This window comes from Meriones unguiculatus, chromosome 1 (assembly GCF_030254825.1).
Source record: "Meriones unguiculatus strain TT.TT164.6M chromosome 1, Bangor_MerUng_6.1, whole genome shotgun sequence".
NCBI lineage: Eukaryota > Metazoa > Chordata > Mammalia > Rodentia > Muridae > Meriones > Meriones unguiculatus.
The window spans coordinates 38,464,048-38,488,697 of NC_083349.1; the positions used below are offsets into that span (position 1 = coordinate 38,464,048).

General features: G+C 42.2%; 1 protein-coding gene across 5 annotated transcripts in view; it reads left to right on the forward strand.

The window, feature by feature from the left end:
- Positions 1-24,650, forward strand: part of Cemip2 (cell migration inducing hyaluronidase 2) — an 81,431-nt gene that overhangs the window by 17,433 nt on the left and 39,348 nt on the right. For all 5 annotated transcript variants that reach the window (XM_060387447.1, XM_060387436.1, XM_060387430.1 and 2 more), the window contains 9 exons: positions 2,395-2,535; positions 2,926-3,487; positions 7,861-8,030; positions 13,366-13,554; positions 15,268-15,437; positions 17,492-17,701; positions 17,955-18,160; positions 18,602-18,671; positions 22,179-22,307. In XM_060387447.1, coding sequence (XP_060243430.1) covers positions 2,395-2,535; positions 2,926-3,487; positions 7,861-8,030; positions 13,366-13,554; positions 15,268-15,437; positions 17,492-17,701; positions 17,955-18,160; positions 18,602-18,671; positions 22,179-22,307 — 1,847 coding nt within the window. The remainder of the gene's footprint in view (positions 1-2,394; positions 2,536-2,925; positions 3,488-7,860; positions 8,031-13,365; positions 13,555-15,267; positions 15,438-17,491; positions 17,702-17,954; positions 18,161-18,601; positions 18,672-22,178; positions 22,308-24,650) is intronic.

Here is a 24,650-nt window from a genome sequence, read left to right on the forward strand (position 1 = left end):
TTCTTTGGTTTCTCATGTTGGCAGTGCAAGTGCAGATGATCGCTGGAAACATCCAGTGCCCTGAAATGTTTTATGGGCGGCCTCATTGTGGTTTTGGCTGTTACAAAAGTGCTTACTCCACAAGTGGGCTAGCCTGGGAGATGGGGCTGGCTGAACTGATTTTTAATGATTTCTGCACATCACACATTTTCTCACTGAAGTACATTTTACTGGAAGGAACCACTCAGGATCTTTTGTGTGTGTGTGTGATGGTTCTAATGAAGTGTGCTCTCTAGGAATTGATTACAAGCAATTAAGAGGAATTGCATAACTATTACAAGAGGCTCCAGGTCTCTACAGAATGGAATTCCTTCTCTGTAGCTTGTGACACGGGGCACACAACTGCTTCTTCTCCAACACTATGGAGAAATCCAGCTGTATGTTTTATGAGGAAATAGGCTGAAGAGAAGTCATTTTATATCTCGTAGTGCTGGGGATCGAACCCTGGGCTTTGTCAGTGCTAAGCAAGTTAGTCCCAGTGAGCCACACCACTAGCCCTGAAGATTGCCTTTAGCATAATGATAATGATAACTGAATAATGTGAGAAGTTAAATATTAATTACGAATCTGGTAGCAGAAAAATCAACCCATCAAAGAATTTCCAAGGCCTTAGCGAGACTAATTTAATTCTGGTTGCTCTCACTTCAAAGTGGCAGCATAGGCTACTTAAGTGCTTAGAAATAGGCAGGTGACCTATTTGGTATGCAGGTTCAAAATGGAAACTTAGAAGGCTTTTCTTCTTTATCAGAAGTCTCTGCTTTCACACAGGAGCCTTCAAGCTCAACACAGTCTATCTTCTTCTTATCCCCAAGCACATGCCATTCATTCCTAGCTTTGCCTAATTTAAATACAGGTGCTTAATTTAAATATAGGTGACTTGAGTAACAAATGGATTAGGATGGTGGGGGAGATGTATATTTCTTCTATTCTTTTAAAAGTAGGTTTATTTTTATTGTTTTTATTAATGTATATGTGTCTGTCTGTCTGTGTGAGTGAATGACACATGTGTGGGTTGATCACAGAGGCCAGTGGGATGTTGGGTCCCTTTCAGTGAGTTTTGTACCACACTCAGGTCATTTGTTAAAGCAGTACCTGCTCTTATGCATTGATCATTGTTTTCTCTCCCAGCCCCAATATTTCTTATTTCCTTCTCTTCATCTTCCTCTTATTTAAATACTGTCCATCCTTTGATGTCTGAATCTATGAAGCTACCTCAGTAACTACAGCTTTTTTTTTCTTTGTCTGAGAACACTTGTACCTAAATTAAGGACCACATTATTTATCTCTTAATGATTTTATACATGATGACTTCCCCCCCCAGCCTAGTATATAGACTTGAAGGAATATTCCCCTCCCATTTATATTTTACAAAATACATGGTATCTTTTACAGGGTAGACAAATGATCTTTGACAGATCTTGAGTTATTTGTTGATCAAAAGTGAAGCTGTGATTTCTCTTTCTCCAATAAATATTTCATACACAGACAGCTGTCATTTTATCATCAACTATTTAAGAGGCAAGTTACAGTTCTATTAAAGGAAGATTACAAGTAACAGACCCTATTTCTTCAGGCGGAACTTCCACGTCACTCAAATTGCTAACTGATCATTGTGTGTTGGCTTCTGTAAGAAATTACTCCATAATTTCTTCATCTCCGAAAATGAGAAGTCATGGTTTTGGCCACTTGCAGTCTGTAGTTTTGTTGGGAAAGTGTGTGTGTAGGGAAAGAGGTGCTGTTACTGACAGCTTTCTGATTCACTGTGCTTATGAAGGAACCGGTGGATATCTAACATGCGTGTTAGAAATTTCTATAATTCATGTTGCCATTAGTTAAGGTGTTTTGTGAGAGAGAAAGAGAGGGAGTGAGAGAAAATTGTGTGTGTGTGTGTATGTGTGAAAGATGATGGGAATCAAATTTAGAATCTCAGGCATGGTAAGCTAGTACTATACCAATGAGCTTCCTTGCCAGCCTGTTATTTTCCTTTTTAAAACATCTTTACAGTGTGGTTCCAAGAGAAATTCATTACTTACTGCTCTGCTGTTTATTTCCAAAATGAGTAGTTGGGGAACTTCATTTTTATCTTGTGAAGTATGACCTGAAGTGGGGACTCATGACTTAACTTTGTGCTAACTTTTTTGTTGTTGTTGTTGTTTAATATATTGAAGTAAAGAATTGATACCTCTCCTGTTTGGGAAGGGGTGGGACTCTCATTCCAGTGGCAGGAGATCAGTGCCTCTGTACCTTTTATGCAGGTCTGTGTTTAGTGACAGTAATTCTTGGGCTTAGCTGGTCTTCTGGTTTTCCTGCACTTTGTTAGACTGGATTCTATCTCAGGGTTGTGTTGTTTTGTAGAGAATTGTCCAGATCAAAACCCTCGTCTCAGGAACTGGGATCCAGGACAAGATTCTTCAAAGCACGTCATTATCAAGGACGGAGATATGTTCCGCCTGACCTCAGATGCTACAGTGAACTCTATAGTCATTCAGGATGGAGGTAGGTACTGGTCCCTCTGCGAGCCACATGGCTGCTCTGTAAGGTAGAGGACATTTGTTGTTCCCATATAGCGTATCTGTGGTAGACTTTATTCAAAAAATAAGACAGTGGGATGCCCAATTATTTTCTTATTGCTGGGATTAAGAGCTTTACTGAGTGGCTTAAGAGAGGAATTTATTTTGAGGGTGCAGTCCCCAATGGCAGGACAGGCATGGACTCTGGTGTGTCTTCCTCTGAGGAGCTTGCAGCTCGTCACATCATGGTAGCATCCAGGAAGCATCTGAGATTGGAATGGGGTGGGGGTTGTCATCCTTGTGGGCCACCCCAAGGGACCAACATCTACTAGCTAGAACACAGTTCCAAAGGTTTAAGCAGTATTGTTCCTTTTAGGACTGCTTGTGTTTGGGGATGACAAAGATGGATCCAGAAACATAACCTTGAGGACTCGATACATCCTGATCCAGGATGGTGGGGCGCTTCATATTGGAGCAGAAAAATGCCGCTATAGATCCAAAGCGACAATTACCTTGTATGGCAAGTCAGATGAGGGTGAAAGTATGCCAACATTTGGCAAAAAGTTTATTGGCGTGGAGGCTGGTGGGACACTGGAGTTACACGGGGCATGGAGGACATCATGGACGATGCTGGCGAGGACTCTGCATTCCTCAGGCTTGCTTTTTGGCTCCTATGTCTTTGAAAAGGACTTTTCCCGGGGCCTTAATGTGAGGGTCATTGACCAAGACACAGCCAGAGTTTTGGAATATGAGAAGTTTGATACCCATGAGTACCACAATGAAAGCAGGAGACTTCAGGAATTTTTGAGAGCTCAGGATCCCGGGCGGATTGTTGCTATTGCTGTTGGAGATTCAGCAGTGAAGAGCCTGTTACAGGGAACGATCCAGATGATCCAGGACCGGTTGGGAAGTAAGCTGATTCAAGGGCTGGGCTACAGGTAGGTAGACTTGTTCTTCTCTTCCCAGCTCTGTGTTAGAGTCTATTTCGTGTGAAAGCAGAGAACCACAGGCAGCTGTGGCTAATTTAGCTGGCTGCATGGCTGCTCTATTAAAGGCCTTTTTTTTTTTTTTTTTTTTACATTTATCCATTAGCTTGCCTCTTGTTTGAACTGTGGATTTAACTACTAGATGTACACAGAAGGGTCTTGGCTTGATTTATGAAGCCCTTTGTGGATTGTTCCTATGGCCAGTGGAAAGCACAGAGATGCGGTTCTGTAAAACAATGGGCAGTGTGAAGATAACTTGTCTTTGAAGAGACTTCCTCTTACCATTATCTTCTGAGCATAATGAAATGAAGAGACTAAAGCCTTGGCTTAATGGAGACAGCCAAGGAGCTTGAAAAGTTAGGGCACAGTTCCATGGAAAGCCTGCCATAAAAGCCCTAAGGGGTAGGCATGCTTAGGTTTCTTTTTCTTCCTCTTTTGGAATCTTTTGTATGCTAATTTTATTGGAATCCTTCACATGCTAGTTTGAGTCCACTTGCTTCTTTGGCTCAGGTCTGTCCAATTCTGGCACAGGAGAGGCAGCCAAAAGTTGAGCTAGGCTCATCATTCTTGTAGAAGTAATTTCTGCTCTTAGTTTCTGTACTAATCAACCTTGGTTTCCTAATTCTGTCTGGAGGCAGAGGGAAGTAACTGGCTCACCATGTAATTTAAAAAAAAGTAAAGAAAACAGAAACCCGACTTTGTAATCCTGCTGAATTTTCTTAGGATCATTGGGAAATGTCTGCAGTGACAGAAAAAAGAAGACCTTACTTCCTACTGAACTGACATTTAGACTTTTCTATGAGGCGCAATGTTATCTGTAGAAATTCTTGAAGATAATATTAGTGAAGGAAAGGGATCTGTTATGATCTTGGATTGCTACTTATTCACTTTTTCTTGTGAGATGTCGAAACACAAGAAGGAAAACCAACAGCCAAAAACTGGCATGGGGAACAATAAGTAGGTGTTTCAGAGGTAGGAGGCCTGCAGGAACTTGAGGGGTGTGCTGTAGAGGTAGCCATGAGTGATGTCTCGACAAAAGATGACACGAGCAAAGCCTCAGAGAGTTTGCGCTGATAATACACAAATGGGAGAGGGCTAAAATAGGAAGGCAAAGCTTAAAGATAGATTACAAGGTGACTGCTATGTAGCCACCACCCAGGACTGGAAACAAAACATTGTCCCTACCATTACCTCCCACCACCCATGCACTAATCAGTCCTTCCATCTCCAAAGACAAAGCCTTCTCCTGAATTACAGACCACACTAAGGTTTGGGCCAGTCCCTTTTTGAGCTTCATATAAATGATAACAGACTAAATAGTTTCTGGCTGGCGATTTTGCTCACATTATTGGACATACTACCACACATAGGGACAGGGTCTCACTGTGTAGCTCTGGCTGTCCTGGAACTCACTATGTAAACGGGGCTGGCCTTAAACACACAGACCCACCTGCCTCTGCCTCCAGAGTGCTGGGATTGAAGGTGTGCCCCACTGCTCCTGGCTTCTGCCATCGTTTGTTTTCTGTCAAGTGAATAAACTACAGTTTCTGCATATATCAGAATGGCTTTCCAGCCTGGACCTATTTTAAGATGTGATTCTATAACTGTGCCTTTACTCATTTACTGATATGCTGTGCATGTATTCCTATGATGGAAACATAGGAAAAAACGCCAAGGAGTGGAAACATGTTCTTGGCAAAGTTAGATGCCCTTTCAGTAACTGTGCAGGAAAGATTTACTTTTGGTTGAGAGTGGGAGAGATTTCTGTCCACGGTCACTTGGTCCCGTGGCTTTAGGCCTGTGGCAAGGTAGAGAACATCACAGTCATGATAGTGGGTAAAGCTGCTTACCCTGTGGTGCCTAGGATGCAGAGCAAGAAGAGGAGTCCTGGGGGCCATTAGCCCTGTCAGAGTATACCACCTCTGGCTCAGCTTCTTTCTGCTAAGCCTAAGCTCTTAAACATACATCAGTGAGTATGCCCATAGAGGCCGGAAGGGGTCATAGGTCCCATGCAGCTAGGTTGTGAGCCACCTCACATGGGTGCAGGGTACTGAGGACTGGTCATCTGGAAGAGCAGCCAATGCCATTAGCTTCTATTCAGCCTTTAGCTGGCTGCCCCCGCCTCCCTCCCACCTCTTAAAGGTTCTAGTACTTTTCTTAGCCCTGTAGGCTGGGAAACAAGCCTTCCATACATGGGCCTTTGTGGGAACATTTAAGATCCAAACTGGAGCGCCTCCTTTGTTTCCTCATGCAGCGGTGGCAGCTTCTGTTCTTCCATGTCATCATTGCTTCTGTTATGTCACCATTGGCCTTAACTGTTTCCACTTTGCTTCTTCCCTCTGCTGAACTGCTCTCTAAATTCCCTTTCAAGTATCACTACTTATTTAATGGAAGAGTTAGACTGGTATTCACCAGCCTTCCATTGTATTGACATTATCTCGTGTTCATAATTAGTCACTCCTTTGAAGACTGTTCTAGTGTACTGAAATTTCCCACACATGGAGGAGGGAAGTGGGAGTATGCTTGAGATAATGTTCATAGAACAGAACATTGTTTGCGTGTTGCTGAGGCAGTTCTGGGCAGTAAAGGGAGTGTCCAGGATTCTTCCTCTTCTCTCTACTGGGAGATAATAGCAGAGACACTCTGTTTGATCCTTTCTGCTGTATCAAGGAATATAAACAGCTCTGACTGGATTTCAGCCCCTAATCCTCACAGAAGCAGCTGTGGGACTTGGAAAGCTGAAGGCTTGCTTTACTGAACTTTTATCTCTGAGTATCTAGCCATCTGTCTGGCACAGATTACATTTAGTTTTTTTTTTTTTTTTTCAAAAGTAGGAAGTTCACATTTTTCTTTTCATGTTTTCAAGCAGCAGGCTTAAGACAAATTTCCTGGCCATTTTGTTGTTGTTGTTGTTGTTGTTGCTATATTTTTTTTCTTTGACCAACTTTGGACACAAGCTTGGACAAGTCCATCCGATATTTGTTATTGTCCAGGTCATATGGCATTTTAAAACACATTGCTTTCTACAGGTGATCCTTTATAAAACTGAAAACCTGTTGGAAAGCAATTCTGTGACTTTAAGGATGTTTAGAAACTTCCAACTCAGTGATTCTCAACCTTCCCTAAATACACAGACATTAAAAACTGTTAATGTCTAGGGTGTCCCAGATTAGGTTTTCAAAAGGTAGGACCCCAGTCATAGAGTGATGATTGCTGTTGTAATCTGCGATTTCTAGATTAGGTGTGTGTGTGTGTGTGTGTGTGTGTGTGTGTTTGTGTGTACCTACCCTTGGACAACCTTTAGTGTGTTTCTCAATTGCTCTCTACCTCATTCCTTGAGACAGGAACTTCCACTGAACCTGGAACTCATGGATTTGGCTTGGCTAGCTAGCCAGTAAGTTATAGCCATCTGTCCATGTCTGCCTCTGGACACTAGAATCACAGATGTGTGCCACTGGCCCCTCCCTTTTATGAGGTGCTGGGAAACTGAGGTCTTTATGCTTTTCCAGGAGGTTCTCCACTGACTGAGCCCTCTCCCTAGACTCTAAGGGTTCTTCTTAGAGTATGCGTAATAGCATCATTTAGCATCACTGGGGAATATGTGGATTCTTTGATCCTCTGAATCTTAGGCTGTGCTGGTAGGGAAGTGTGCCAGAGAGCCGACTTAACAGTTCTTCCCTCAAGGGTTGGGAGCCACTATTTAACTCAGTGTTGAGTTGATCTACCTATACATTCAGGTGCCCTCCTTGATCCCCAGCCCTAACTTTCAAGGTTTTCAGGCCATGTGTTCTATTGCTAGTAATATAATGAAAGCAGCCTAACAAAAATAAAACAAAGTGAGAAGCTAGGTATGACGGCAGTCCCAGCACTGTGACTGTGGAGGCCAGAGGGTCAGGAATTTAAGATCATACTCTTCACTACATCATACATTCAGAGCTAGCTTTGAGGACCCAGTCTCAAAAACAAAAAGAACTACCAAACACTACAAGAGAGCAGAGGACAGTCATTTTAGGAGACATGAGGGATTTATGGTTAGAGTGACACATGATCATGTATGTGATGTGTCCAGGAAGTCCGTGATTAACTAGAGCTAGTCATCATTCTTTCGCCTGTGAGAGAGCTGGAGAAGCAAGTTTTTGAAAATCAGGTGCATTTGCTTCCTTGCGGTCAGCTACTTTTAACAAAAGCCTAGAACTGCAGCCTCATGGGAAAAGTGAAAAATGAAATACAGATGTTGAACACCAGCCTACCACCATATCCGTGTCTGAGATCTGGGTCATGCCTATGACAAATAACCAGATATGCTTGCTGTTTTTCCCTTATAGGCAAGCTTGGGCTTTAGTTGGTGTCATCGATGGTGGAAGTTCTTCCTGCAATGAGTCTGTGAGAAACTATGAGAACCATAGTACTGGCGGGAAGGCCCTGGCTCAAGGAGAATTTTATACCTTGGATGGTCAGAAGTTCTCTGTCACAGCCTACAGTGAATGGATTGAAGGTAGGTAGGCCAAGGTGGTTTCAACTCTATGACAGATGGCTGTAGGGCATTACTGTGTCCAAACGTCAGTCTTTCTTGGTGGATTTGTTGGCTGGTTGAATTTGAAAATGATTTCCCTACTAAACTTGTCCTGTTGACTTAGGAAATCTAGAGTAGCTACTGATCTATTTTAGTTTGGGCAACATGCCTTGGACTGTGTTCTTGATGCTGAGTCATAACGTCTGATTAAGTAGTGTGCCGGTCAGCCTTGCTTGTCAGCTTCATGAGTTCTACTCAGGCATGTGGGTGGATGAGGAATTGTCTTGCAAGGTTTATTAACGTGAGACCTTCCCACTGTGGGTGGCACCTTCCCTGTCCAGTATAAAAAGGAGAAAGTACGCTAAGCCTGGGATTCATCTCTCTCTTTTTTCCTCCGTGCGGGCACCGTGTGACCAGCGGCCTCAGGTTCCTGCTACCTTGTCTTCCTCACCATAGTGGAGTGTACCCGCAAACCATGAGGGAAACCCACCCTCTCCTTACATTGCTCTTGTTGGGGAATTTTATTAGAGCAACAGAAAAGTCATTAAGACAAGTAAAGAAAATGGATTAATTCCTTGGCTTTGACCAGTAGAGCCATGTGTGTGCTTGTGACTCTACGTAATGATGTGCTTAGATTCTTTTAGGCAGATATGCCAGCAAATGCTACCTTTGGCCACAGGCAGAGAAAAAAAACAAAAAACAAAAAAACAAAAAAACCCTCACCTTGTTACTTAGTTGTGTCCCATATTATCATGTTGTCTTGTCCTGATAATCTACATAATTATTTATCTTATGGAAAAATGGGAAATACAGAAGCAACACAAAATAAAAACTAATTTTAACCATGTTTTCAGAGATTTTTTTTTTCCAGCTCACAATATTATAGGATTTTAAAATGTTATCTGTTCCTTGTTTTCTACTTTTTGATCTGTTTTTCCTAAATCAGTTATTTTTAAGAACAAAGGGATTTGATTTGTTTGTTTCTATGTCATGTGTATGTGTGAATGCCTGTGTGTATGTGTGTGCACCAAATAAATACGTGTATGGTGCTTGAGGATGCTAGAGACGTCAGATATCCTGGAACTAGAGTTACACGTGGTTGTGAACTACCATGTAGGTACTGGGAACTGAACTCAGGCATCATACAAATCAACACATGCTGTTAACTGCTGAGCCATCTCTCAAGCTCCTAAGGCAGTTTTATTTAAATTTTTTTATTATATTCATTCATTCATTCATTCATTCATTCTTGTGTGCATGTGTGTGGACAGTGCATATGCAGCATGTGTGTAGAGGTCAGAAGACAGCTGAGAGTTGGTCTTTTTCTTCCACCATCTGGTACCCAGGGATCAGACTCAGGTCATGAGGTTTGATGGCAAGTGCTGTTTTTCCTGCTGAGCCATCTTTCTAGTCTCCCTACTCTTTAAAATTTCTTCAGCATAAGTTTTTATTGTAATCCTTAAAGAAATTTTGCTTTTCTTTAAACAGACTCTCGTTCTGTAGCCCAGACTTGCCTGTAATTCATTGAATAGCCCAGACTCCTTTGATTTGTTTGACCAGTGCTTAGCATTGGGTATTTAGGGGGTGTCTGACTGTGGGGTTTCTTAATTTACCTACTTGCTGCCAGGGCTTTTTTCACGTTAGTTTTGGATTGACTTCTTCCTATCTGTGTTTTTTCTTTTTCAAGCAAGTGTGATACCCAAATTAATGTGTGCTGAGCAAATTAAGTGCGTTACTCTACCTGTTCATCACTGTAGGGAACTAGTTGTTTATTAATTTGGATTGTTGGTGACTGAATACCTGGGATTCTGTCCTGGTTCTTTTACCTTTTGATCATAAATGTGAAGTTGATTCACTTCATAAACCTCAGTCTTCTCCTTTGAAGAATGAGGATAAGAAGAGAAACGCTAGATAGGGATGCCATGTGAAGTTTCTGTCATGTATATATTTCAGCATATGGAATGTAGATGGCATACATATATTCATGCATGTAGGTACTGAATATATGCCAGCGCTGCTGCAAACATGACTTGGGTTATAATAAAATCTTTTGTATGATTGTGATTAAACACTATGTTCTGCTTTAAAACCAATAGTTGGTGGGTGGGAGAGTGGGAGCCCTCGCTCAGTGATTAAAAGCTCTGATGCTCTTCCATAGCACCTGAAGGTTCAGTCATCAGCACCCACATGGCAATGTGCAATTGTCTATAACTCCACTTCCAGAGGCTCTGGTGTTCTCTTCTTGCCTGTTTAGTCATTGCACGCACAGTGTCCAGATGTACATGCAGACAGAACAACCATATATGTAAAATAAAAATAAATAAAATATTAAAAAAACAAATAAATGGAATCATTGAGATGTTTCAAGGATATTTCATGTGTTACTCCTAAGCAGTGTGGGTTTAGGAGAGGAAGTGGTGGCTATGGTGGATAGATGACCAAGCCCTGTTTCCGGCCTCCACAGTTGTCTCAGGCACAGGTGCTAAGTAGGAGTCCTGGCTAGAGTTTGGTCCTGCGTGTGTTCAATGGTCCTCTCCTCAGGAAAGTTCCAGGCAGGAGGCGACTACAGCTGGACATTGAGTCAGCCTTTCCTGTGTGAGGGCCTTCATTTCCCCGTCGCGCTGGCTGCTCATTTCTGGAAAAGGGAACTCTTGCTGTCTGACATGGGCTTCCTGCTTTCTGGAAGGGGCGGAAATTCTCTGTCGGAAGCAAGAGACAGAGCTTACTTCCTTTCAAACTTGAGTGAGGAGTGCTGGGAAGAGATTATCGTTGAGGAATTATTAAACACTAACGTGTTTTCAAGTCTTTTCTGACTTTTATTTTTTTTTAAGAGAAATAAGTTCTAATGACCTTTTAAATCAAAATGTGTTTATTTAGTAGCATACCTTGAAAAAGAAAGTATTGAAATTCAATGTGAAATAATTGAATATTTCCTCATTGTTCCCTTCTATGGGGTTTTATTTTAATAAAACCTCAAATTTGGGGTAATGATTTGTTGTTCTAAGGATTTGTTTGTTCTTAAAATGCCTATTTTTAATTTTGGAAGGTAGTTTACAATTTCATTGTGAATGATGAAAATATGTTACAAACAAAAATATATTATAATTGCTGGAGTTTCAGTAATATGAGTCCAAGAAAACATACTGAGAATATACTCATTTTTCTAGGTACATGTATATGTGTTTGTGTTTTGCACATAATGGGTACACATACATTCTTTATAGAAAATACACAGGGTGGGGCAGATTAGTCTCCAGTAACAGACTCCAGGGCTTGGTCAGGTTAGGTGTTATCTGAGCAGTTGACTATGACTGTGAAACCATCCATGTTATTCCTGTTCCTTGCCCACGTTTCTTTTTCTTTTCTTTCTTTCTTTTTTTTTTTTTGTTCTTTTGTCTTTTTACTTATTTTCATTTGTCTTATTTATTTTTGTCTTTTTATTTATTCTTCTGTCTTTTTATCCTCCCAACTCAAGTACATATATTCTTCAGATCATTCAAGTCAGCATCATCTTACTCGTAGGGCTAATGCTGGAGAAGCATTCATTCAGCACAGATCTTTAAAGTGGATGATTTTCCTTATCTATTGAACCTTGTAAAGTAGCTGTCTTCTATCTATTTACATTTCCCTGAGATCAGCTGTTTGCTCATGACATTTTTTTTAAACCACAAATATTGTAGGAACAATGACTGCTTCAACACTGCATTGAATGCAACAAACAAATGAAAGTGTAAGCTAGAGAGAAGCTGGATTAGCTCTTTATTGATTAGGAACCTGATTAAGCACCGGCTTTGACTTTTAAAGACAATATTTGGAGAGAATACCTGTCTTAGTCATTTTCTAATTGTTACAAATAACAGTTAACTGTGGCCAAGGAAAATTATAAAAGTAAAGCCATCACTCTGGGGCTCACGGTTTCAGAGTTCTGGTCTATGACCATGATGGTGAGGCGCATGGAAGCAACCAGGCAGCCAGGCTCGAGCAGTAGCTAAGAGCTTACAGCTTGAGACAACCCTGAGGCAGAGCGAGCTACCTGGTAACTGCACAGGCTTTTGAAACCTCTACGTCCATGACACATCTCCCCCTAATTGTTCCCAAACAGTTCCACCAACTAGGATATGTGAGCACACAGGGGCCCTTCTCACTCAAATCTCCTTACCACCTATTAGTAGTCAGAGCTTTTCATAGTTTACGTCATCCTCATCCTCCAAAGGAGCTAAGGTAGGCAGGTCACAGTCATGTACTCGGAGGACACAGGGCGGTATCAGACCAGCTCTAATTACGCCCTTGGCAGACACCTGTGACCTGCAGTGTGCAGAAGAGAAAGAGTAGTGAGTAGATGAGGGGTCCTACCCTGCTGCCTTCACTGACGCTCCTTGCACGGATGAGGAAGGTATAGATAGCACCAGTGCTTGCTCAGCCCACAGCAGAGGTTACTTACTTCCGGCAAGGATGTTGCAGACATCTTTAAAGACTTCTAGTGACCTCAGATTGAGGTGCTGGGCGACCAGATCCAGGCATTGGCGTGTGCTAGGCTTGTGTCCTACTCACTGAGCTTCTTCCCCAGCAACTCCCTAACATCTTATGAACAGGTAGATAGTAATTTGTTTGGTGAACAAGAGTGGACATGCATCCCAGGCAACGAGTGCGGAGTATGTTTTGCCCTTCTACTATATAGAGCCAAGAGAGGCGATGGCATCCATGTGAAGGTCTTTGCTGTTGCCTTGACCTTGGACCTTCCCGTCTCCAGAACTCTGAAAAATAGATTTCCATTGCTTGTAAATTTAAAAAAGAAATAAAGCATGCACAAAGCACAGCAATGAGGCCTGTTTTGCAGTATACTCTCATTCCTAACACAAAGATGATCTGTGCACTAACGTTCTTTTGCGTCTGGTGATGTGGACCACATCAAGCCACTGGGCGTTTATTTCACACCTCTTCTTTGTCTGGCCACTTCTGTTCAAGTGTGATATGTTCCTGATACATACGAATTTTGGAGGCAGGGCACAGTTTTTGTACTGAGATGACGTGAGTAAAGGATGTCAGTGTGTGAGAATCTACAGAATTTTAAAGAATACTTCATTGATGCAACGACTTGTATCATGCCTACTGTGCATGGGCTCTCTCTCTGTGTGGGGCCCAGAATCCCTATTTTGTTTTCATCATTCAGAAACAAATGACTAGCACATCATTAGCAGTAAGAAGAAATCACCGAACTGTGTTTATTTTAGTTTTTTATTTGCAAATCACGGGATGTGTATTCATTTATTTAAGAAAAAACTTTTGTTCATGCCTGTTTGTTTGTTTGTTTGTTTAGGAATCTCCCTTTCAGGTTTTCGGGTGGAGATTGCAGATGGTGTGAAGCTTCACCTGTTAGATGACGTCAGCAGTTGGGAAGCTGGAGACCAAATTGTGGTTGCAAGCACAGACTACTCCATGTACCAAGCAGAGGAGTTTACCCTCCTCCCCTGCCCTGAGTGCAGCCGTTTCCAGGTCAAGGTTAAAGGTATCGCACTCCTCACTCTTCTTCAGAAACACACTCTCTTTCTTGGCATTCGATCCCTGCAGTCTTTTCCCCAGATCCCTCCCTTATCAGCGTGGACACAGCTGAGGGTCTGAGTGGGGAGAGCACTGGACGCTAGATTCCGGAGGGTTGTGCACAGAGAGCTATCCTCCCAGGCAGTGGTCCTGCTCCTAGTGAGCCCTGACAGGTGGTTAGTGCTCCTCTGTCTCTGTTTCCTTGTTAAAGGAAAAGGTGAGGACCAGGCAAACTGGTTTTCTAAAATCCACCCTAGTTTCTTACTAATTTTTTAGTGTCAGATAATAGTAAACTTGCCTAACAACTAATAGTTTTTTTTTTTTTTTTAATCTTATTCTCTTATAAGTAAAGAAAGTATTTTTTCAGTTCCTACATGCGTGGCTAATGAAAGAGATCTTTAGTCATATTTAAAATAGAACCGAATAAGGTGTTTTCATTAGACTTTATCTTCTCCTGTATTGATGAGGTGTGCAGGTTTTGGAACAGAGCAGCTCCTAGAGCCTCTTACTATGAGCTGTGACAGGAGAGAGTGGCTGCCATCTGCCAGGTACTCATGTCTGCCTCCAGCTCTGCTCACTGGTCCTGCCCAAAGCCCCTACACCATTTCATTCACCTTGCTTTCTTGTTCTTGTGCTCCGATCATACTGTACTGCCAAGAATGAAGAGCTATACTCTTCCAGAAGTAGTTGCTTTTTTTTGAGTAAAGAATGTTGAAGCTTAAATTTTTTGTGCTTTAGTAGAATGTTAAGTAGAACACTTAGCTTAGAGTTGATATTTTCCCCCTTTATTCAGTTTTCTACTTTTCTTTCTTTTGCCAATAGCAGGCATATGCAAAAATAAGTAAATAACAAACAAAAAGGAAAATCCCAAGTTACGATCCATCATTACTATCGGTGGAAAGTCCCACTCTCCTTCCTTCCTGAGTTTAACAGAAAAACATCCAAGGGAGAAAATAAACTGCTTTTAAGCTGCTTGTAAACTTCCAGGAAAGGTGGACATTTAAAAGAGAGTAAGCAGTAGCTGGGGGTGGTGATGCACGCCTTCAATCTCAGCACTGGCAGGCAGAGGCAGACAGATCTCTGTGAACTTGAGGCCAGCCTGGGTACAAAGTGTGTTTCAGGACATCCAGGGCTCCACAGAGAAACCCTGTCTCAAAAAACAAAACCCAAACCAACCAAACAACGACAAAAGGACAGTAATCGGGAAGGAAAGGATGAAATTTCCACTGGTTATTGTGTAGATGTTGATCACTTACTTTGAAACAGAAGCCCAATGTGACACACCATAACAAGAGCTGAAAATGCATTTGTTTCTAAGACTTTCTGGCATTTGGTTCTTCGTGTGTCTGTGGGGTGGCTGCAGAATGAGGACAAGAACAAGCGAGAAAATGTTAGGCGACTCCCAAATGTTTAGAGTCAACTATGGAAGGACGCTAAGGAGGGTGTTTCAAGCTCTCTGACCCTTTGACCCTGCCTGGGGATGAGATCAGCAGCAGGAGGTGAGGCTTTGGGTGGACAGTTAGAATACACAGTCCTTAAGATCCCTGCTTCTGGGAGTCTGTTATTCTGAGGTGTTAGATGATGCCATGAGATTGGTCAGTGAGGAAGAATGCCCTTATGGATGGTTTCATACTTTCTTCTCTTTGTTCTCACATTATCCTTTCTTTATCCATATTACCAGAGACCCCCCAGTACCTGCATGTCGGTGAGATCATAGACGGGATAGACATGAGAGCTGAGATTGGAATTCTCACCCGGAACATTGTGATCCAAGGAGAAATGGAGGACTCATGCTATGCTGAAAATCAATGCCAGTTCTTCGATTATGACACTTTCGGGGGACATGTCATGGTGGGCAAAAGGATTTGATGATTTCTTTGAAATCTAGTTTGTGATTTTTAAGTTGCTAAGGAACTTTTTAGTGGTAGAATTAGGTGTGTGTGTATGTATGTTATCTGTATTTATATGGATATTGAAAAGAAGACATAGTATTTTTTTTTAAATATAAAAAATGTATTTAAAAAAAACAACCTAAAAGAGAGCAAGGTGTGATGGTATACACCTATAATCCCAGAACTCTGGAGGTTGAATTATCAGCATCAAGGATTTCAAGGCTAGCTTTGATCACTATATTGGGCTGGGTTGTGTGTGGCCCTGTCTCACACACACAAATAAGAAGAAAGTTGTGCTTTTAGGTAGCTTGGATTGTAGTTCATCCATTTAAGAATTATTCTGTGATAAATTTTTAACTCGATACACCAGGAAGAACCTAGTCACACAGAGAGCACCACGATGACTTTGATATCCATGCTTGCAGTTTCTTAGGATCTCGTGGCTCCTGCAGAACCCAATAGTACTAAAGGGTAGACAGTACTGATATGCACAATCCAAATCTGATTCGATAAAAATTACTGTGTCTAGAATTTTATCCTGGACAGTAAGGAGCAGTTACCGTATGGTTGGGGTATTCTCTGTACCCAGTTATTGGGTCTGATCCACAGAATGTTTGAGATCTCTTTCTGTGCTGGATGGCCTTTGGTTGTTAGCTATGCTTCAGAAATGCTGGTGTGGCATTCCTGCTTTATTTTCAGTTATGTCACTGAAAATCCAGTGCTTGAAGAGAGTGTTCCGACTTTGTATCACAGGGATTTCCTCCCTCCTCCCCCCATAGGAGAATTTTTAAAGAGCACTTTCACAGAGTAAACACTGGTAAGAAATTAGAAATAAGTAGCTATCCAGCTGTAGTGGAGGGCATAGAAATGAAAGACTCTGAATTACCAAAATGTAGACAGCCTCTGACCTGATTTAATAATTATCTTGGCTTCATTATGTGCAGAAGTAGTGTGCACCATATTAGCAAAGTTAGAATTTTGGTCTTTTTTACTGTGGAGGATGGTCTGTGGTTATGGTGCATCTTCGGATTCTGATATTTTTAGTTTAGCAGTAATTTTATGATGCTGTAGCCTTATTTACATTGTTGAATCTTATCCGTATTTGAACAAAACATAGCCAGGTGTAGGGGTGCACACCTGTCCTCCCAGGATGACAGGCTGAGGTAGGTGGATTCCTATCAGGATGACAAGGAGGCCGGCTTGAGCTACATACTGAGGACCAGGCCAGCCAGGGCTGCATAGCAAGGCCCTGTCTGACAAACAAAACGAAACAAACCCTGTCCTCCCCCTTAACTCCCTGTCCTCCCCCTACCCTGTTCTCCCATCCCCAAAATCCAGTTTGTGGTTTTCCTTGTTTCATATTTATTTATGATTAGAAGTTAGTGTCCTGGCTCTTTGAAACATGCGTCTATATAAAGAAGCATTTACTATTGTTTCCCCCTATTTTGCAGTGCTGGGAATCAAACTGGGTGGCCTCACACAAGCCAATCAAACACTATTAGTGAGCTACAGCTCTAACCCCCAAAGTGCTGAATTATTAAGTGAGGCTCTGCTAAAACACAAAAAAGAAATGTTCTTATTTTATTGGTATGTTTGTGTGTGGGTGCAGGTACATGTGTGTGTGTGTGTATGTGTGTGTGTGTGTGTGTGTGTGTGCATGTTGCATGTATGTGGAGGTCAGAAGTCATCCCTGAGGGTTGTCCCTCAGGAGTTGTCCACTTTGACTTTGAGACAGGGTCTCATTGGGACCTAAGACTGACCAGTTAGGCTAGACTGGCTGTATCTGCCTCAGGAATCTGCCTGTATCTGCCTCTTCAGTAGTGGGATCACAGACATGTACTTCCCTCCCTCAGCTCTTCACGTGGGGCTGTAGATTGGGGTCTAGTCCTTATGTTCGCACAGCAGACATTTCATCAATCCATCCATCTCCCCCACTCCCACAATGCTGTCACATGTTTTTCCCGCAGATACCTTCTGTTTAGGTAACATAGTCACTTCTCTCCTGTCCTGTAGATAGAGAAGAACTTTACTTCAGTCCATCTTTCCTATGTGGAACTGAAGCACATGGGCCAGCAGCAGCTGGGACGCTATCCTGTGCATTTTCACTTGTGTGGAGACGTGGACTCTAAAGGAGGCTACAGACAGCCGGCGTCTGTGGATGGCCTGTCTATCCATCACAGCTTCTCACGGTGCATCACCGTGCATGGGACCAATGGCTTGCTAGTAAGTAGCGCCACACTGTGCTGACCTGCAGCAGATGTCACGGAGATGTTTGCTCTCCTTCATTCTCGTGACTCCTCCATGTTGCACTGTTTGATCACATGCTGTGCTTAACCTGCTCTTACTGAAGATTCCAGTCTTCTGTCTGTGGAAACCTAGTCTTTTTTTTAATCATCTAAATTATCTTAGGATCACTTCTCACAGAAACCTCAAGCAGCCTTGTGTCCCGTGACATTATGCTCTTACATTTCTGCAGATCAAAGACACCATTGGGTTCGACACGCTAGGGCATTGCTTCTTTCTGGAAGACGGTATTGAACAGAGAAATGTCTTGTTCCATAACCTGGGGCTTCTGACCAAACCAGGCACTCTGCTCCCCACGGACAGGAACAGCTCCATGTGCACCATGATGCGTGATGGGGTGTTTGGAAACTACGTCCCTGTGCCCACAGCAGACTGTATGTGAGTAACTAGTGGACATGGGGAGCTGTGTGGTGGTCAAGGCTTTTGACTTTTTGGAAACCATGGGACTAACTTCTAATGAGAAATAAATATGAAACAAAGAAAATCACAGACTGGATTTCGGGGGCAGAAGAACAGGGTAGAGTAGGGAGTTAAAGGGGAGGACTGGGTTTGTTTCGTTTTGTTTCTCAGACAAGGCCTTGTTGTACAGCCCTGGCTGGCCTGGTCCACAGTGTGTAGCTCAAGCCAGCCCCATTGTCATCCTGATAGGGATCCACCTACTTCAGCCTTGCAGGTCCTGGGAGGACAGGTGTGCACCCCTACACCTGGCTGTGTTTAAAAGGTTGACAGGTTTTTGTTTGTTTGTGTGTGTGTGTGTGTGTGTGTGTGTGTGTATGTGTGTGAAGAATGATCTAAGTCACCTTCAACACTGCCTTGCAGGGCCGTTTCCACTTTCTGGATTGCCCACCCCAACAACCATCTGATCAACAATGCAGCTGCAGGCTCACAGGTAAACCACACTTTTTTGGGTATCCTCACGCTCGTGACGACTCTGGCTTATATGGGTGTGATGTCATGCGTGCCCTGAAGCCTAAGCATGCTACTGTTTTCTGGCACTGCTTGCCTCATTGAGAGCAGGAGGTAGCAGAGATAGATGGTTCTGGTAAAGCCTTGCCAGTTAAGTGCCGTGAGTGTAGACAGACAGCAAATGATGGAGCAGAGGTGAGCCGTCTCTAGGATAATGCTGTCATCAGGATGGATTATTAGTGTGTGCTATATTACCTTTCTGGCTTCTCATGTTTATATCTTTGGATAAGCAATACATCAATTCCATCTCTCATGCTGAAGAACGAGGAAAGGCTTTCCATGTCTTTATGGGAATGAGTCAGCGTGTAGAATACTGTGTCATTCTGGCCAAGTACCACATCTTTTTTTTTTTTTTTTTTTTTTTAAGAGCAGGGATTCTTACATTTAGGGACACCTTGTTAAAGCAGCTAAAACCTCAGTTAACATTCAATGAACTTTTATTATACTTTATACTATGTTATTAAAATTCTGATGTTCTTCTGTTATCACTGGTATGTATAGGAGGAAACATAGTACAACTAAAATTTGGCACACAGGAAGTTTGAAGCACCCATGATACCCTCTGTGAGTAAAGAGAGAGTTTGCAAAATGCCTCTCACCTAACATATAGAGACACAAATCATCACTGTGTTACATACCCTCTCCAGATGAAGTCTGTGGCAGTCAGTCCAGCTCTGTAGAGCTGCCAACATGTCTTTTTAATTTTAATTTAATTTTTATTTTTTTACAATTTATTTTATACCTAGGTTGTAGCCTCCTCCCTCATCTCTTCTTGGTCCCACCTTCCCTCCCTCTTCCTGCCTAGCCCCTTCCCCTATTCCATTGAGAGGGGGAGTCCTCCTCCCCTGCCATCTGACCCTAGCTTATCAAGTCTCATCAGGATTACCTGGATCCTCTTTTTCTGTTTAAGACAGGCAAATAGGCATATAAACACGCAGGAGAACAATTTCTAAGAGAAACAAACAGATTATTTTTAAGTGATAGAAATTGTCTTATGGATAAACATGGGATAATTTTTTCTTACGGTTGAGCATAGTTCAAAATTATTGATTTATATATATGAATTTTTAATGATCCTATCAAGAGTGTAACTGTGTTGAAAATTACAGTGCAGGTCTGTGAACACACAGTAATCTGAATAGCTGTATGTATGCATCTCAGTTGTTCAAAGGTCAGAGATGTGGAACATGATTTCTGAGAAATATGTAAGAGGAGACCTGAAGAGAGCATTTCCTTGAGGAAACCAAAACACAGGCACCCTTGGGTAACCACTGAATCTAAACCTGTGATTGTCCTTAAAACATGAAAAAGCTTGAAGGACTCTGACATTTGAAGATTGCCGTTTGACTGGGCAGACAATGGACATGGGATGATTTAGATTTCTATTCATTTGTTCTCCCTTGAGTATCTAAGGAGCTTGTGTGGCTTTATTTTCACCATTTCTTATGGAAAGTTAGGACAGAGAGGCAAGCCAGGAGTCAGAACACTGCTTCCCCTTTGCTTTGCCAGAAGCTCAGACTGCAGAGAACAGACGCTAATGGTCCCTAAACGGTTAGGGCAGTGTTATGAGATGCCCTTCCAGTTTTGAGCAAGAATACTGAATGTTTCTCATGCACGGTCTTCTGGTCATTCTTGAAGTTTCTCTCTTCTCTCTAGAAAACCTGCTTCAGTCAAGCTAGCATTTGTTAGGACAGAGAGGCAAGCCTGCAACACTGCTTGCTGCTGCTGCTGCTACTTCCCAGAGTAGGCAAAGCCGTTTTCATTGCACCGAGGCATTGCCATTTACGATGCTGCCCTGACCTGTTTAGACGTGACAGCGCCTGACAGCGGACAGCTGCTGTGTGCCCGTGCGCCCCATCCTCCATCATCGTGGCATCTTGGGAGGGCTGGCTCTGCCCTCTGCTTGCAGGGGTGTGGTGTCAAGCCTTCCCCAGCCCCTTTATGTTTTCTTCTGCTGTCTGAATTGCATCCAAAAGGTTGAGGTGGCCAACGGTTTTTGCAGAATAGTTTGTTTTATGAAGACCCATTTGTAAACTTTGACCACGGAAAAATGCTGACATTACAGTTATTTGGGTGTGTAAGCATGTACACTTTGCACACTCCGTGTCTCCTCCGTGTCCCTAAAGGATTTGAGTAACAACTAACAGGGTGTGTCATATTTTCATTATCTTTTTACCCATTAGATTGTGATTATGTGACAGTAGTCATACTACACAAAGTATGTATCAGGCACTGTATAAACACATGCTGCCTCTGAACCAATTCATATTTTCACACTGCATGTCCCAGTTTCAAAAGGCTGCTTTATCAACATTCCATAGTGTGAAGCTGTCCTTCACACTGAGCTAATTATTAATTCAGTTACAAAATAAAAAATGGGAATGGAGTCAAGGACTTTTACTTCTGTTTTCCTGTCTCGAGTTATGTCAGAAACTTCTAAACTGTTCTGGCCTGTGAGGGCCAGAGTCCTGCAGGCGAACAGACAGGGCCCACACTGAGAGACAGCATCCTGATTCATACATGTGGCGTTCCCACCCCCACCCCCACCCCCAGCACACACACTTTGGCACAAATTTGCCTGAGAACAGGAAGGGCATTGGAGTTGTTTGAAAGAAGCCAGTGAGTTCTGTCTGCCAGCAGACAGTTGTTTAACAGGCATGACTCATCTATTGATCAGGTTTGGAGGTAAACATGAAAAACCGTATTGCTTAAAGACTGTGCTGTCCTGGTCACACAGAAGGCAAGCAGGGCTCTCTGTCTGCGTATCATTTCAGGCTATGTAATGATGGGAAAGCTAGGTTTGTGTATTTGCCAGCTATGTCTTTTGTCCAATCCTGTAAGCGAAATTGTATTTGCTTTGAAAAATAACCAGATGTAATTGCTTGGGGCAATGCTATATAACATGGGCAACTTTTTGCATTCAATTCTGAACTTCAAAACAATGGAAAACATTTGTTGCACAGTGTTTTATGAGTGAGTTTCACATGGTGGCTTCATAAAAACTGAGGCTTTATATACGTGAAAGGTCAATGCTGCATATTTTCTCTCATTCAGAATCTGGATGTAATACAAATATATGTATATACGACATGAAATTAAGAGGGGGCTCCAAGGAGTGGGGAAGAGGGAGTCTATTGTGGGAAGAAGGAAGTGGGGACAAGGAAGGGAAACAGGAAAGACAAATACTACACATTAAAGAATCTGGATTGTACTTATGTATATGTGTGTCTGTGAATATTATCCAAGCAGAGGGTAAATGTTCATGGGGGGGAATGGGGACAAGGAGGAGCTTCGAGGAGGTGGATGGGATAAATATGAGTGAGGCATAATGATATATATGTATGAAAATGTAATAACAAAACCTGTTTTTTGTACATTAAAAAAATTAAGAAAAATAGTGTTTTTAATGGCCTTGTGTTTTCACTTGCAGGATGCTGGAATATGGTATTTATTCCACAAGGAACCAACTGGGGAATCCAGTGGGTTGCAGCTCCTGGAGAAACCAGAACTCACTCCACTGGGAATATTTTATAACAACAGGGTTCATTCCAATTTTAAGGTAGGCTCTGAATGAAGTGCCTATAGATGCACAGGGTGCGTTTGACTATTGTGCCCGTCCTTCATCCTCTTTGTGTTGCTGTGACAGAGGAGTACTTTGTGATGAGCAGATCAGGGTTCTAGTGGCTGGTACCCCTAGTCTAGGGCCAACATCTGGCAAGGGCTGGTCTAGTCACATTATCCCAAGGCACAACAGACACTTGCTTGTGTGTGTATGATCTGTGTAAATCTATCATAGACTTGATGGTCAAGCCTCATCTGTCTTGTTCTTGCTGCCCACCTGCCCACCTGTCTGCCCTCCTTTCCTCTTCCTCGCCCTCCTGTCTTCAGTGTCAGGTTTCTGGGATCATGCATGTTAGAGGATACGTATCTGGGGTTTAGGACTCCTGCTTTACTTCCCTGCTTCTCTCCACAGTGCTGGTCAAATACCCTTTGGCCATTTACTATTACCAAGTATTTAAATGGTGAAATACTGTTTAAGAACATTTCCCTTAATTTAAGTCACCTAAAGGTCATTCAGAAACTCCAGTTTCTGTGGTATTTGTCACTCACCCCGCCCTTCCATCATGATGAATATTTTTGGTTCATTTCCTGCTCACAAGTCTCTTTAATTTTTCTATTGTATATGTAATCATTTGATCTTTTCCTGTGATATGACTCAAATCAGACTCGGGTTAACAGTTCCATGCATGACCATCAAAGGAGCCTTTAAAAACCTAAGTGTTGCGGCTATAGAGATGGTTTAGAAGGCAAGATGCTTGTTATGCAAGCGTGGGGACCTGAGTTAGGATCCACGCACCTGTGCAAGAAGCTGGATGTGGCTGTGTCCTCCTGAAACTCTAGAGCCATTCTTGCAGAGATGGGGCCTGCTGGGGCTTGCTGGCTACTAACCTAGTTCTAGGTTCAGCGAGAGATCCTGCCTCAAAAGAACATGGTGAGGAGTGATAGACAGGACAGCTGATGTGTTCTCCGACCTCCATGCTGTGCATATAGGTTCATACACCCCACACTCAAACATGCAAATCCGAGTGTTAGGAAAGGCTTTGAATCACTTGACGAACTGAGAGGAGAAAAAAACCGTGAATGCCATGAGATGGGTAATCGACTAAGGCTGATATTTGGAAAGCAGCATCTCAAAAGGAAAAAAAATCTTCAATTTTTAAAAATTCTATTTGTGATATAAAAACTATCTTGAATTAAGTTTTGCTGTCATACGATATGACCATATTCATTTATCTCATTAATTATAAGAGTCTTACAAGGTAAAATAAGGTTTTAATTTGTTAAAGTTGGGAATGATTATGCAGAGTATTTTGAACCTAAAGGAAATTGAACCTTTTTTGGGATCACTCGTCACACAAATGCACACTTGACCAACCTCTGCAGCTTTCTTGTTGAGGCTTCCTGAGTCTTCAGCTAGCCCAGGTCAGCCATGTTCAAGTGGCTGCTTACTGAGTTAAACTTCAGTGTTTTATGGAGACATTAAAAACATCCGAAATGAAAATCCTTCCTTTTATGCTTGCCCCATTTTTTCTATTTCTACTTTAGTAGATTAGGCAATTGGTTAATTCCATGTTTTACGTAATCAAACAATCTAAGCTTCTCTTTTGGCCCCAGATATTTTATCAATTATACCTTACCATCACTCTCACCTTGCCAGAACACTGACTCATTTCATTTTGTTTCTGAGTGAATGACAGCATCTCCTACTTCTTGTATTCTGCCTAGTTCAATCCATCTTTAGTGCAGTATTTTTTTCTTGTTTCTAATATTGCTTTGAAGCTTTTTTCAGATCCCCATGTCTTATATCTTCAGCAACCATTTAAAAAATTATATTTATGATATGAAAACTATCTCTAATTAATTCTTGGCATCATATATCATGACAAAACACACTTATCTCATTAGCTGTAAGAAAATTAAATCTGAAAGTATTAATCTGCATGGCCTGACATGTGCTCATCTCTTCTCTACCCCCTCCCTTATTCTTGTTAATCTGTTCAGAACTTGTTCACAAATATTGCATGCGGACTCTTCCCTCTAGACTCTTTTGGTATAGACTCCTCCTGTGAGTACTTTTCTCTGGGATCTTCAGCTGCTTCATGCTCACCCCTAACCCATTCTGCTCTGTCAGTTCCTACCCATTCTGATGATTTTGCCATCACGTAGGAGACATGTCTGGAATCTTTCCCCAGTCCCGAGGAAGCTTCATCTCAGTGCCTTTTTGCCACTGGTGTCTCCTGTTTCCTTGTTCTCATGCTGTGCTTGTTGTATTGGATTATAGCTGTTTAATTGCATGCTTCCCCTTACAGTTTATATCAGTAAGAGCAGGGGATGTATTTTA